Source organism: Staurois parvus, unplaced genomic scaffold (genome assembly GCF_062004578.1).
Source record: "Staurois parvus isolate SC_StPar_1 unplaced genomic scaffold, SC_StPar_1.0 ptg000041l, whole genome shotgun sequence".
In the NCBI taxonomy this organism is placed as follows: Eukaryota; Metazoa; Chordata; class Amphibia; order Anura; family Ranidae; genus Staurois; species Staurois parvus.
In genome coordinates, this window is record NW_028317837.1 from 43,228 (window position 1) to 59,301 (window position 16,074).

Sequence of the window (16,074 nt, forward strand, 5' to 3'; positions counted from 1 at the left end):
GCGCACATCACTCCCATACTTTAAAAACCCTCCCTGGATCCCTCTGACCTAAAGAACCTAAGACCCATCTTCCTGCTGCCATTTACATCCCAACTCCTTGAACGCTTAGTCTATAATCACCTGAGTTCCTACCTCACCGACAACAACCTCCTTGATCCCCTACAATCTGTCTTCCGTCCCCTACACTCCACCGAAACCGCCCTACTCAAACTCACCAATGACCTGCTAACCGCCAAAGCCAATGGCCACTACTCAGTGCTACTACTCCTCGACCTCTCTGCAGCTTTCGACACGGTCAACCACCCCCTCCTCCTCAAAAAACTATACTCTTTTGGCCTCAGAGACTCCGCTCTCTCCTGGCTCTCTTCCTATCTATCACAATGCTCCTTCAGTGTTACCTATAATGCTGCCACCTCCCCCTCTCTGTTGGGGTCCCTCAAGGTTCTGTCCTCGGGCCCCTTCTCTTCTCCATCTACACCTCCTCCCTTGGTCAACTGATACACTCTCACGGCTTCAACTACCATCTCTATGACGATGACACTCAAATCTATCTCTCTACTCCCCGTCTCACCCCTCCAGTCTCCGCCTGAATCACTAGCCTTCTGAACGACATATCAGACTGGACATATCAGACTCCAATTCCTCAAATTAAACCTTGCCAAAACCTAGCTCCTAGTTTTCCCCCCAGCCCGTGCCCCCCCTGACCTCTTCATCAGGACCAACAACATCACCATCAGTCCCACCCCGCAAGCCAGAGTACTAGGTGTCATTCTAGACTCCAATCTGTCTTTCAAGCCCCAGGTCCAATAGCTGACAAATTCATACAGACTCCACCTCTCTAACATCTCCAAAATACGCACGTTCCTAACTCCAGAAACTACAAAGCAACTCATTCACTCTCTTATTATATCACGACTTGACTACTGTAACTCCCTCCTCACCGGCCTACCCCAACACAGGCTATCCCCGCTTCAGTCTATCCTGAATTCTGCAACCAGACTCATCCACCGTGTACTGTCTCCCATTATAATGTACAGCTGAGCAAACTGTTGGCGCTATATAAATACTGTATAATAATAATAATAGTGTTGCTGATCTTGATGGAGAAGTCGGGAGGGGGGGGGGCACGGGTTGGGGGGAATACTAGAAGCTCAGTTTTGGAAAGGTTGAGTTTGAGGAAGTTGAGTGACATCCAGTCCGATATGTCACTTAGTAGGCTGGTGATGCGATTGGAGACTGAGGGGGTGAGGTGAGGGGTAGAGAGATAGATTTGTGTGTCATCGGCATAGAGATGGTAGTTGAAGCCGTGGGAGTATCAATTGGCCAAGGGAGGAGGTGTAGATGGAGAAGAGGAGGGGTCCGAGGACAGAACCTTGAGGAACCCCGACAGAGAGGGGGAGTGAAGGGGATGTGGCAGCGTTATAGGTAACACTGAAGGAGCGTTGTGATAGATAGGAGGAGAGCCAGGAGAGAGCGGAGTCTCTGAGACCAACTACATTGGAGACCCATACTTGGGGTATGATCCTGGAGACACGGGCCTCATTGATCGGTGTCAGCTATCTATGTATGTACTGGGGGGAGTTACTTGCCGTGTACAGCTGAATTGTTCTAGGTTGTTTGTTCTTTTCTCTGTTCATTTGTTTATAAAAGGTAAAAGTGACACCATAGACAAAGCAAGTTATTGTTCTGTATGATCTGTAACAGTGCCACAACTGCCTATACGTGAGAATGTATGACTCCATTGTCTGGGCTGAATGTTGGGAATACTGTGCGCACTTAGAAACTTTATTAATAAAATCTATTTGATTATAAAAAATACTGTAGATAATGCTGTACATATTCTTTCTATTCATAAGATATATTTAGTAATGAACATTAAAAATAGAAAGCAACTTTATGTAGCCCTTTATATAGAATTCTATCTTTTTTCTTCTCTACAGGTAGATTGATGAACCAGGTTTTTGGGACATTTTGGTCTTCATGAATACAGCTGAGTCACATGGAAAATAAAACACATGGATGTCTTAATTGACTGAAAGTCTTTACTGCAGCTCACTGGAGGATTCACACGGGATACAAGTCATATCTGTGTTCTAAAAGTCATGGTTTGGATCCTCTTCCACATTGATCCAGCAGGAGAAAAGTAATTTCAGTGTTCTGGAAGTGACAATGGCTTTACAATAAAGTCCAACCCAAGTATACATAAGAGGAGTCATTTCAAACTACTTGTTTGGAGATTTTACAATGGAGAGAAAATATATCACACACCAGAAGGCTTGCAAGGGAGAGAAGCCATATCATTGTTCTGAATGTGGCAAAACTTTTATAAGCAAGAGATACCTTATGATACACCAAAGATTTCACACTGGAGAGAAGCCATATCAGTGTTCTGAATGTGATAAAGCTTTTACTCAGAAGTCACATCTTATCAGACACCAGAGGATTCACACTGGAGAGAAGCCATATCAGTGTTCTGAATGTGATAAAGCTTTAACTCTGAAGTCACATCTTATCACACACCAGAGGATTCACACTGGAGAGAAGTCATATCAGTGTTCTGAATGTGATAAAGCTTTTACTCTGAAGTCAAATCTTATCACACACCAGAGGATTCACACTGGAGAGAAGTCATATCAGTGTTCTGAATGTAATAAAGCTTTTGCTCAGAAGTCAAATCTTATCACACACCAGAGGATTCACACTGGAGAGAAGCCATATCAGTGTTCTGAATGTGATAAAGCTTTAACTCTGAAGTCACATCTTATCACACACCAGAGGATTCACACTGGAGAGAAGTCATATCAGTGTTCTGAATGTGATAAAGCTTTTACTCTGAAGTCAAATCTTATTACACACCAGAGGATTCACACTGGAGAGAAGTCATATCAGTGTTCTGAATGTGATAAAGCTTTTACTCTGAAGTCAAATCTTATTACACACCAGAGGATTCACACTGGAGAGAAGTCATATCAGTGTTCTGAATGTGATAAAGCTTTTACAGTGAAGTCAAATCTTATTACACACCAGAGGATTCACACTGGAGAGAAGTCATATCAGTGTTCTGAATGTGATAAAGCATTTATACGGAAGTCACATCTTATCACACACCAGAGGATTCACACTGGAGAGAAGTCATATCAGTGTTCTGAATGTGATAAAGCATTTATACGGAAGTCACATCTTATCACACACCAGAGGATTCACACTGGAGAGAAGCCATATCAGTGTTCTGAATGTGATAAAGCTTTTACACAGAAATCAAGTCTTATCACACACCAGAGGATTCACACTGGAGAGAAGCCATATCAGTGTTCTCAATGTGATAAAGCTTTTACACAGAAGTCAGATCTTATCACACACCAGAGGATTCACACTGGAGAGAAGCCATTTTAATGCTCTCAATGTGACAAAACATTTACAGTTAATGCCGGTCTAATCTATCACCAGAGGATTCACAAATTTCTGCATTGATTAAATTCTGGAATAAAAGAGATATTAAAGAAGTTTCAGGTGTCACAAGTTAGTTTCACATCCCCAATGTCATCCCACAAGCTACAGAAGAAGGGAGAAGATAAAATGTTACTTTAAAAGAAACAAACTAAAATCTGAGCAAACTGGAATGTAATGATCGGATGAACTGAGTTTAGTGCTTATGTCCATCAAGCACACAACTAGAAGGGATTTGAATATTTTATCTTTTGATAATTTTTTAAGATAAGCATCAATAACTGAACAGCTTCCCTCATGATTCTCATCTTTATCTTTTTTTATGGAGCTTTGAATGAACATGCAATGCATTTTCATGATTCACCAACTGAGTTGTGTTTCCAAGCATTTTCTTCATTTCTGGATCCTGAGGTAATACATGACCAACACTGCCTCAGTACCAGAGACTAGGATGGGGTCTATTGTCATCTTACCAAGTCTCTGAAGCCTCAGTGGGAGAGTCCATTCCAGGTTCTTCTGACTATTGATACATCATCAGCCAGGCTTGAGGTCTCCAGCTAAGCTAAGCCCACCTTGGCCAATCCTCCCAATACATGTTCCATCTCCTCTCCCATTATCAATGCCTTCTTTCCACATTTTATCTCTCGTTAATATTATTATTATTATACAGGATTTATGTCGCCAACAGCTCAGCGCTTTCAATATAACGGGAGACAATACAGCAACAATACAATACAATACAAGAGGGATAGGAAGGCCCTGCTCCTCGGAGATTGCAATCTAGGAGGAAGGGGCTAGTGGTACAAAAAGTAACTGTGGGGGATGGACTGGTAGGAAGAGTAGAAGATTCCAGTACTAGCTGAGGGCAGGACAGGCTTCCATGAAGAGATAGTTTTTCAGAGATCACCTAAAAGTGAGCAGAGTAGGCAATAGTCTGATTAATTGGAGTAGAGAGTTCCAGAGGATGGGGGAAGCTCTGGAGACGAGTATGGGAGGAGGAGACAAGGGAGCTAGAGAGCAGGAGGTCATGCAAGGAGCGGAGAGTATGGTTCGGGTGATATTTGAAGACAAGATTGGTGATGTAATTTGGGTCAGACTTATAAATGGCTTTATATGTTAATGTTTTGAATTTTATCCGTTGGGCAATGGGAAGCCAGTGGAGGGATTTGCAGAGAGGGGTGGAGGACACTGAGTGGAGACCAGTGGAGGGATTGGCAGTAGGGATTGTCGCAAACGTGCGCACCAGAGTCTGACGCAGTCCACCATTTTGTTAATATCCATGCCCTTCTGCTCAGAAACTTGATCTGCTTACATCCAAGGCTTAATGGCAAGTACCTTAACCCTTTCACCTCTCTCTGTTATCTCTTTGCTGTGCTGTTATTCTCTGTATATTTTTATATATATATATATATATATATATATATATATATATATTTTACTTACATATTTTTCCGTAAATATTTTTATTGCACTCGTTTGACCTTTTTAGTAATAAATCTTTCTTTCTGAAAGTGTTGACCTGTTTCTATAGCTCTGTATTGCAATTTACGAATTCCGGCCTCTAAAGAGACGTTACTGTGTTTGTTTAACCCTCTGCATAATCAGCCTGCGATGACCGTAGTATGCAGACAATTAACTCCATCATTATAGTGTTATAGCTGATATCGCCGTGTTTCCTCTTTCTCTGTACAAAAAGGAGGTGGTGGCAGTATGAAGGGTTAATTGCATAATTAACCTGACCCAGTAATAATTGCTCAGGCTGCCGGTACATCGATCTGTGGTCCATTAGCTGGAAAATTGTTGTGCAGGGTGCAGCTGGGTGTGGCATTGTTACGCACGTGACATCAATCCCATCCTACCCCAGCCTCTAGAAAAGCTTTTGACAAAGTATGTTTAGCATTAGATTTGTTCTTTACTGAGTCAGCAGAGAAATCTCTGTCGTTCCCATCATAAGTTGTATATGAACACTGTAACGGAACCGGAAACCGACCACTCTTGGGTATATTCTGTTATAACGCAGCTTCCCCTGTCCGAACACCGTCCACGGACCACACCCTTGAAATCCCTCAGAAAATAGACAGCACCCAGCTCTTCTTAAAACAGGAAGCCAACTCTTTATTTTAATACAAAACACAGGATATATACAGAGGGCGGGGAAACACAACCAGGCACAGGAAACACATCATCAGCCCGCCCCATCAGTGGGAAGAGCTACAAGGAACCACCCCAACCAACCCAAGACACAGAACAATGGGATGAAGCACATGGCAAACAAACAATGGACAACAGACAGCCACATGGCCGAGCCAAAGGAAAAACCACATGGCAGTACAATAGGCAACCACATGGCAGGGACAAAGGACAACACACCAATACCCAATACTCGGACATTCACACCCTGTACCCCTAAACAGGCACAGGGTGGGTTAAACATAATGGGGCAAACATGAGCTGACACAGAGGTCCCCCCACCCCCAAAAGTCACTCCCGTCGCATATCTCCCCTTTCGGCAGGAGACTAACACAGGAGAAAATCCCAGACGGATGTACTCTGAAGTTAGTCTGTACCTCCAGTCCCTCAATGCCAGCACCCACACAGTACCCTAAACAAATTGTCCCACACCAAGCGTTACTCACCCAGCCAACCTCTGCCTCTCCCGTAGAGCATACCCAGCGCTGGGGAGAAGTACGGACTGGTCCTTCTCCCTGAAATCCTCTCAGCCGCTGGAGAGAAGACAGGGTGGCTGGGCCAACTCCATCATTCTGTGGGGGATCTGGGCCGACTGCCCAGCATCCCTGGGGTATCCAGGTGGTGGCTGTAGTCTCATCCATGGACATCATCTCAAGCTGCTGTTGTGAGGTGCCGCTTGCATCCTCTTGCTGTAGCTCCTGCGGTGCTGGTTGTGGGCAGAGGTCAACAATACCATGCCCTGGTGCCAACTCTTCTGCTGGAGATGTGGTGGCTGGTTCCTCCTCAGCAGAAAAGTCAATCAAATCCCCAGCCTCTGGAACTGGTGTTTGGGGATCGGGGCTCACCATCTCCTGTCCGTGGAACTCAGGAGACATTACCAGTGCTGGGCAGAGTTCAGTAATGTTTGGCCCTGTTGCCAGGTCTACTGCTGGTTCCTCCTCAGCCGAGAGGTCTATCAGATCCCCAGTCTCTGGAATTTCCACTGCTGATTCTTGGGCATGTTGCCGAACATGTCCTAGCAGTTGCCTGTATGCCCTTCCTAACTCCAGTTCTTTCTTCAGCAGGTATTCCAGATCTGGCTCAAGCTCTGAGACCCCTGTGAGACTGAACATAGCCTCTCTGTCTTCTTGCAACTTCTTTAGGGTGGGTTCTCCATCACCAAACACGAAAAGATTTGTAAGGCTCTCCCACAGCAATCCAGGCTCACCAAAATCATGTCCCTCAGGAGAGCATTCTGTTGCCTCCGCTAAATACTCCTGCTCTGCGTACCACTGCAGAGCACCATATCTTTTGTCCAGTTTTATCTATTGCTGGACCAGCCTGTCCAACTCAGTCACCCATTGCTCCTGGGGTCGCTCTCCCAGGAATGGCATCTGTAATTTCTGATGGTCCCTGGCCCTTTGCTCTGGGGTTGGATACCACTTGCCTTTCTCCATACTAGCAGCCTGGATGGCTCCTCTCCAAAGGACCTCCCAAATCCGCTGCCTGAGCTCCAGGTACTGATCCGTAGACACAGTCCTGGGGTATGTTGCAAGAACAGTCTGCAGTAGCCCTGGGAACTCTGATGCCAGGTCCATATCTCCACTGGGGTGACCGACGTCTACTTTCCTGATCTTGGATCCCGGTGGTGGTTTGGATGTGATTACAGCTTGGAAGCACAATCCCACCGCTTGCCACCAATGTAACAGAACCGGAACCCGACTATTCTTGGTTATATTCCATTATACCGCAGCTTTCCCTGTCCGAACACCATCCATGGACCACACCCTTGAAATCCCTCAGAAAATAGACAGCACCCAGCTCTTAAAACAGGAAGCCAACGCTTTATTTTAATACAAAACAAACAATGGACAACAGACAGCCACATGGCGGAGACAAAGGAAAAACCACATGGCAGTACAATAGGCAACCACATGGCAGGGACAAAGGACAACACACCAATACACAATACTTAGACATTCACACTCTGTACCCCTAAACAGGCACAGGGTGGGTTAAACATAATGGGGGGAACATGAGCTGACACAGAGGTCCCCCCACCCCCAAAAGTCACTCCCGTCACAAACGCAAATAAACTGGACACAATCCTAGCTCTCCCTTTGCAAAATTGGCCATGAACATAAACCGTTATGCCTGAAACTTTCTAGAAATACCTACACTAGTAATCTCCTCAAAATTCTTCAAGAATTTCATTAGTCTTTCTGGCCTTTACTTGGACTACCATACGCCTGACATAACACATTTCAAATCTCTTTTCTCCACCATCAAACTTCCTACTCTCTCAGCCCCCCAGATCACCAACTTGGACACACCTATTTCATCCTCAGAAATTCTGACACCCATTAAATCCCTTAAGCCTAGTAAACATCCCGGGCCTGACAGCCTCTATCACGTACCTGGTGATGAAGGCCAATGGAGAAAGGGCTTCCTTTGAGGCTAAGTTCCGGACTCCCCTGAGAGTGGGACAGTGGGAGTCCGGCCCAAAGTTGCACAGGTCACCTGTAGGAGTGCTGGTTGGTGGTCCACTCAGAAGCACAGCTGGTGCACGGAGACAGGTGTATGCAGACAGGAGGCGCCAGTGCATAGTATGTAAGCCCTTCCAGGATTTAGATGTTTACTGGGTAGTCAGTTCAAGCCAAGGTCAGGTACCAGGTGGGAATCAAAGCAGACGTAGTCAGATGGGATAGCCGAGGTCATACACAGAGGGGAGAGAGAGAGTATCCGTAAGCCAAGCTGAGGTCAGATCAGAGGTAAAGCAGAGTAGACAGGTCCAGGAGAAAGTCGAGTTGGTAACAGGAAATCACAGATCAGAATCACAGGAAACAGGAACAGGGCACAGGGAGCTAGAGATCATCCAACAACTAGAGGAAGTGATGAGCCTCCTTATAAATGCCGTCTGGCACCAAACTGAGGCAGATGTGTACTTCTGCGGCCATGCAGAGTACTGGCAGAAATGCCAGATCTTCCAGAACTTCTGCCATGGACAGGACCCTGACAGCCTCTCGGCCACCTACTACAAAACTTTTCTGACCTTCTAACCCCCATTATGTCCTCTGCCTTCAACTCCCTTTCCGCTCTGACTCCTTGACTACTTCTATCTCTATGATCCCCAAACCCCAAGCTGACCATTCCTGTTGGTCCAATTTTCGTCTTATATCGGTCCTTAATCTCGATATCAAAATTTTGGCAAAAATCCTCTCCAGCCATCTTAACGAGATTATTGGTTCCCTAATTCATAAGGACCAAGTAGGGTTTATACCCTTTCGTCAAGCAGGTGATAATATACGTTGTGCAACTTTATTAGCTCACACAGCTCCTCCTCACCAAATCCACTCTTGTTTCTTATCCCTTGACATTTGTAAAGCATTTGACACGGTCTCCTGTCCTTACCTCCACTATCCTCTACGCAAATGAGGCTTTGGTTCGCATTTCTTAAGATGGATCTCCTCCCTTTAAACTGAACCCAGAGCATACGTTCAGTATGCTGGCTTCAGATTTGACTCATTTCCTATTTCTAGAGGCACTCGTCAAGGGTACCCCCTTTCCCCTTTAATTTTTGCCCTAGCTATAGAGCCTTTAGCCATCCTTATCCAATCAGACTCTAATATCAAAGGCATCAAAATAGGGGGAATCAATCATAAACTCTGCCTTTTCACAGATGATGTCTTGCTCTTCATGACATCTCCCCTGATCTCAGCCCCAGATCTTCTACAGTTGTTAGGCCAATTCAGCCGTGTCTCGGGCCTGAAAGTCAATTCACATAAATCTACCACACTGAATGTCTCCCTCCCTCCCTCCAAGACCAACTACAACCTGTATTTCCCTTCTCCTGGTCCTCCCACTTCATCCCCTTTCTCAGGATCAAATTTACAGCAAATCTGAAAAACCTATATAGTGCAAATAACCCGCCCATGCTTTCCCACCTCACTTCTCTTATGAACAAATGGTTACCGTTACCCATTTCCTGGCTAGGTCATATTAAGGTCATTAAAATGACCATCCTGTCAAAAATACTTTACATCTTTTAGGTTCTCCCCATCCCAGTTCCTGCTTATTTCCCCCGCATCTTACAACGTCGAGTTTCTTCCTATGTCTGGAATAAGTTAAAACCCGTCTTCCTAAAAATACACTTTTCACCCATAAACTGAAAGGTGGCCTGGGCTTACCTACCTTCAAAGCTTATTCTCATGCGGCTCACTTGGCTCAGCTCCCCAAATATATCACCACTAAAGAAACCCCCCTATGGGTGTCACTGGAATCTATTGACTGTGACCCTCTCATTGGCTAACCTTTTATGGTTACACCCATCCCAACGTCACAACCTTCTCAATCCGATCACTCACCACTACCTAGCTATTTGGGACAGACTCAAGACACATTGCCTTTTTCAGTCCCCTCACAACCCTATGCTATCCTTTTGTAACCCTGCTTTCTGCCCAGCTTGGTCCTCCCCCTCCTCCTTTGTTGCCTGGTCTTCCACTGGCCTACTCCGTGTACACAACCTACTGTCCTCATCCAAAATAACATTGTTTCCGTTCCTTCGAGACACCCATGGCCTCCCCACCTCAGAACTCTTTTGCTGCCTACAGATAAAACACTTCCTTTCTTTTGCACTTTCCTCCCCTTTTTTTGAAAACCTGTAAAACAGTCCCACATAGAAGAGGCCTTATCTCTCATCTGTAAAGTCAACTCCTTGAACTGACACATTCTACTTCACCACCTTATGTCACTAAGTGGGAGAGAGACCTTGGCCTCACTCTAGACCCGGCCTCCTGGTCTGCCATTTGGGCATCTACCAAGTCATCCTTGCAAAATGTAGTGGCCCTAGAGACCAATTACAAGGTCCTTACTAGATGGTACTTGGTCCCCGCTAGGATCTTTCAATTCTTACCCCACTACTCTCCTCTTTGTTTGAGAGGTTGCAACTCCTCAGGATCCCTCGTACATATCTGGTGGGAATTCCCTGTGGTACGTACCTTTTTGGACTGAAATATTTCAAGTCCTCTCAAAGCTGTTTGATACTCCTATCTCACCAGATCCAGCAGAAACCCTTGAACATTTCCTACAGACGGTTCAAATTAATTCTTCAAATTACCACAGCAGCCAAACAGACTATTGCAAAGGCATGGAAAACCCCCTCAATCGGCACACTGGCTACTCGCAACTGTGTCATGTAAGCCATGATTCATGCCAAAATTGAAGCCACCGTGCCAGACAGAATACCTAAATTTGAAGCCTGGTGGAACCCTTGGATAATCCACTTCTTACTCCCTAACTTTGATTGTACTTTGTTACTTCCATAGTCCCCCATAATCTAACTGATAAGATATCAACCAAACCTTCTCTTGTTTGACCTAGCCTACCCCGTGAATGGCCTTTCTCCTCTTACTCCCCACCGCCCCTCCATATTTCCTTGATATAACAGATCTTTTTTTTTTTTTCTCCCCTTCTTTCTCTTTCCCTTCCTTTTTTACTTTCTTTCTTGCCCTTTTCTACAATCGACCCCCTCCTGGCCACTCTCCCCTGGCATGTCCTTCAGCTCAATTGTGGTGCCTTTCCTCCAGAGTACACACTATGACCCAGGCCATCTCTACTTTCTCCTTGACCCATCCCAAGCACAAGTGACCTCTCATTGCCACTGCCCTGGATTTGTAACATGTAAGGTCCTGCTAGATGCTTCTATGCAGTTATTCCTGATTGGACATAAGATGATATACCGAGCTTCCAGCGAACGGGACGCATGTTACACTATTTTAGCTTGTAATGGTTTGTTACAGTTTGACTTGAGCTCAACCAGCTTGTCGGTTGTCTTGTTGTACCTGTTGTATCAGCTCATCTTTTCTGCTGTAACTACCTAAGTGGCTTATACAACTTTGCTGATGACTTGTTCAGGCAATTTTTTTTTATAATATTTTTGAACAAGAAAATGAATTGACTTTCAAATTTCACCTCCAATTGGATATGTATTTAGTCTGCATTGTTGGGTTTTTAGATGCATTTGCCGAATGTACCTGCAAATCTGAACCCGAGTATCTTCACCCATCACAATGCAGCACAATGCTCTGAATGAGAACAAAGAATGAGATTCTGCTGCAGAATATTGTATTTTACCAGCCAATGGGAATATTCTAGTGTTCTCCATAAAATACAAACCTTTAGATATGTACAATGTTGTAGATATACTTTCTATATATTAGATTCATTTAAAGGGTAACTCCACTTTTGTGGAGCAAAAATGACAAATACAAAAATAACACACAATTGCTGCACAATCCATATTGTAAGTGAATGTTATTAAATGATTTTTCCTGTTCCATCTGCAGCGCTGTAATTTTCTGTAAAATTCAATGCAATATGGCAACCTGGAGGCGTTCTATAAACAGCTGGTGTACTGAACACCCCCCAGAAATGTCATTTCCTGCTGCTGTGATTGGGTCATTAATTTTCCCAGAAGTCTGCACTAAACTCAAATTGTAGGCATCCTCTTGTACAAAGATTGTATTTCTGGTGTGATACTCCCAAGGATTAATCACTTCTAAAGGGATGCAGACTTTCCTCTTTAGAACACTGCAGGGGCATCAACTAAATCATAAAAATGTCACCCTCCATTCACATCCACTTTACACATTGACATAGACAAACAGCTTTATTCTTCAGAGCAGAAACAGGTTGGAATCTACAACAACGTTTGGTAAAATCCCAGCAATGTACATTGATCACTCAGATTATTTTCTCAACAAAAATGCAGTTACTCTTTAAAATGAGAGTTATTATTACATTGTTTATATAGCACCAAAGGGTTTGCTCAGCGCTGTACAATAGAGGGGGGGACAATACATGAAACAGTACAGCAACTACAACCAGTACACGAGGGGTTAGAGGGCCCTTCTCTTTCGAGCTTACAATCTAGGAGGGAGGGGATAGTGGTACAGGAGGAAATGGCTGTGGGGGATGGAGTGGTAGGAAGAGTGGAGGAGAACGGCTGTTAGGTGAGGGTGGGGTAGGCTTCCCTGAAGAGGTGGGTTTTCAGGGAATGCCTGAAGGTGAGGAGGGAAGGTGACAGTCTGATGGATTGGGGTAGTGAGTTCCAGAGGATGGGGGAGGACCTGGAGAAGTCTTGCAGCCGTGCATGGGCGGAGGAGACCAGGGAGCAAGATAGGAGGTCCTGTGAAGAGCGAAGGGTACGGGTAGGGTGATACCTGGGAATAAGGTTGGTGAGGTAGTTAGGGGCAGTGTTGTGAATGACTTTGTAGGTCAGAGTGAGTAGGTTGAATTTGATGTGTTGGGCAAACGGGAGACAGTGGAGGGAGAGGCAGAGGGGGGTGGCAGAGGTGGAGCAGTTGGTGAGGTGGATGAGTCTAGCCGCTGAGTTCAGGATGGTCTGATGTGGGGAGAGCCTGCACTGGGGTAGGCCGGTGAGGAGGGAGTTGCAGTAGTTGAGGCGTGAGATAATCGGAGTGTACGAGTAGTTTAGTGGTGTCTGGGGTAAGGAAGGAGCGTATCTTGGCGATATTGCGAAGGTGGAGCCTGCATGAGTTTGTAAATGATTTGACATGAGGTTGGAAGGAAAGATTTGAGTCCAGAATGACGCCAAGGACTTTGGCTTGCGGGGTGGGAGTTAAATAGGAAGTAACTTTATTTAGACCTTTTATACAGAATTCTGACTTGTATTTATCTTTTTCTATACAGGTGGATTGAGGAACCAAGTTTTTGGTCAAGTTGCTCTTTATAAGTACAACTGATCTACGTGGGAAATGAGCCATATGGGAGTCTTAGGTGACTGAAAGTCTTTAATGCAGTTCACTGGAGGATTCACACAGGACACAAGACATATCAGTGCTCTTATTGTTTGGGATCCTCTTCAACATTGATCCATCCTCAGAGGACAACAGGAGAGAAGTCATTTCAGTGTTCTGGACGTGAAAAGTCCAACCCCTGTACACATAAGAGGAGTCATTTTAAAAGTTGCTTCTTCTTTGGAAAGTGACAGGTTTTACAATGAAGGCAAAACGCATCACACAGCAGGAGACGGACACTGGTGAGAAACCATTTCAGTGTTCTGAATGTGACAAACCTTTTACATCAAAGAGTAATCTTATAAAACATAAGCAGATTCACACTGGAGAGAAGCCATATCAGTGTTCTGAATGTGACAAAGCATTTATAGTGAAGGCAGATCTTATCAGACACCAGAGGGGCCACACCGGAGAGAAGCCATATCAGTGTTCTGAATGTGACAAACCTTTTAAACATAAGGAAGATCTTAAAATACACAAGATGATTCACACTGAAGAGAAACCATTTCAGTGCTCCAAATGTGACAAAGCTTTTCTACGGAAGGCGCAGCTAAATGAACACCAGAGGGTTCATACTGGAAATAAGCCATATCAGTGTTCTCAATGTGATAAATCTTTTGCACAGAAAGCTAATCTTATCTCACACCAACAGAATCACACTGGAGAGAAGCCGTATCAGTGTTCTGAATGCGATAAAGCTTTTGCACATAAGGAAAGTCTTCTCTCACACCATCTTGCCAAGTCTTGGAGTCCTAGGGGGGAAAGTCCTTTCCATATTCTTTTGAATATTGATACATCAGTGATGCTTGAGGGTTCCAGCACATCCTACCTTGTCCACATCTCCCATTATACAATCCACCTCCCCTTTGATGGTTCACGCCTTATTTTAACATTCCACATCCTTCCTTGGATGACATCTTTACAGTCAGGTCTGCGGCTGGGGCACCAGACAAGAAGTCTTTGTTCAGTGAGAAAGCAACTTCCTAAGCTGGCATAAGCCTTCCAACAGTGAGTTGCTGCAGTTTTTTGGGATGAGCTTGACAGTACCACTTAAACCCAGCTGGTCCCATGTGTGTTCCATCCAGTTTTGCGGCAAGTCTAAGGGATCCTATCAGGTGAAGATTGGATGTCCTTGTTATCTTATTTCTCTGTCCAGCTATTGCTCCTCTCCATAGACATATCACACAGGACAACTACAAGAGATCTGATCTTACAAAGTGCTGAGTGTGCGGTCATATTCCTACAGTTGGGTTCTCTTTATTGACTGAGTGGACAGATCTATTTTTTTTTTTTTTTTTGGAAGTTTATGACAAACAATATTTGATCCTAGAAATGTTACAGCGTTGGCCGTAAAGTGTAACTACAGCAAAATCAATGATGACATAAATGCTGAAATCTGTCATTACCACTTTAGTCCTCGGACTTTTTTCTCCCTAAACCCCTCGAGCCCTAGAGAGGTTTTTCCCCCATTTTTGGCAATGTCTCAGTTCTGCGTATTTTATCTTTAGCATTTGTAGTCTACCCAAATGTATTATACTTCAGTGTTTTTGGGACAAATAGGGCTTTTATTCAGTAGGAGATTTGAATGCTTACTTTATATTTTTATTTCATTGGCTTTTATTAGTAATAAATTGTAATTTGAAAAAAATAAAACCTTTCCCTGTAATTTTTCCCATTGCAGTGTTAAGGTCATTTGTGCTTCCCCAAATTTTTAATTTCAAAATATAATCAACAAAGTCTGCTGATTAAAAATGATTTCACGGGGGGCGTGTCCAAGATGGAGACCAGACAAGTCGCATGACCTGGAGCTCCGGCGGCTCGATATATAATCCACTGGCATCCAGGTCGTATAAGAGGGTAGGGTCGAGCGGGTTACTCACCCATCCCTGCTACATTGCGGCCGGGCAGCCGGAGGCGCTTTTGGAGCCGTTCTGGGGTGGCGATCTGGTGCGGCCTGTTGCGGCCGAGTGGAGCCGCGGAGCCCTCTGGCGCATGACGGGCCGGTCAGCGGTGGTGTGACGGTGGGTGCAGGATCAGGAAGGGAGAGGACTGATAACCCCCCCTCCCGCTCGTTCTGTGGTCTGCTGCCTGTCATTCCTCCGAGCCGTTCTGGGGTGGCGATCTGGTGCGGCCTGTTGCGGCCGAGTGGAGCCGCGGAGCCCTCTGGCGCATGACGGGCCGGTCAGCGGTGGTGTAACGGTGGGTGCAGGATCAGGAAGGGGGAGGACTGATAATCCCCCCTGCCGCTCGTTCTGTGGTCTGCTGCCTGTCATCCCTCCGTGCCTGTCAGGACGTCCTGGAGGAGCATCCAGATCACCTTCCCTCCCCCCCATATGGGATACAGGGGTGGCGAGGATTAGTGCGGCCTAGTGGGCCCAGGACCTTTCCCACCCTCCACAGGCTGGCTGCAATCACACCCAAAGGAGGATCACTTGCCAAGCACGCATACCTCATCCCTCAGACAACTACCAGCATTCCAGGGTCCATCGAGACATCCCCCACACAAACCCAGGGAACACCGGCTTATTGCGGAAACCTTGCTACAGCCCATAAAAAAGGAAGCTGTGCTGAGATTAGACCTACGGTCGTTACATCACCCACAGATTCATATACAGGGAAGGCAGCGATAGTCACTGCATTT

General features: G+C 45.2%; 2 protein-coding genes across 2 annotated transcripts; both read left to right on the forward strand.

The window, feature by feature from the left end:
* The first annotated feature begins 1,960 nt into the window (after positions 1-1,960).
* On the forward strand, positions 1,961-4,958 carry LOC149470492 (uncharacterized). The gene has a single exon (XM_089663127.1). The coding sequence runs from the start codon at positions 2,245-2,247 to the stop codon at positions 3,391-3,393; it is 1,149 nt and encodes a 382-aa protein (XP_089519253.1). The 5' UTR covers positions 1,961-2,244; the 3' UTR covers positions 3,394-4,958.
* Positions 4,959-10,024: 5,066 nt separating this feature from the next.
* Positions 10,025-15,012, forward strand: LOC149470493 (uncharacterized). Its single transcript, XM_089663173.1, has one exon. The coding sequence runs from the start codon at positions 13,636-13,638 to the stop codon at positions 14,428-14,430; it is 795 nt and encodes a 264-aa protein (XP_089519299.1). The 5' UTR covers positions 10,025-13,635; the 3' UTR covers positions 14,431-15,012.
* The last annotated feature ends 1,062 nt before the right edge of the window (positions 15,013-16,074 follow it).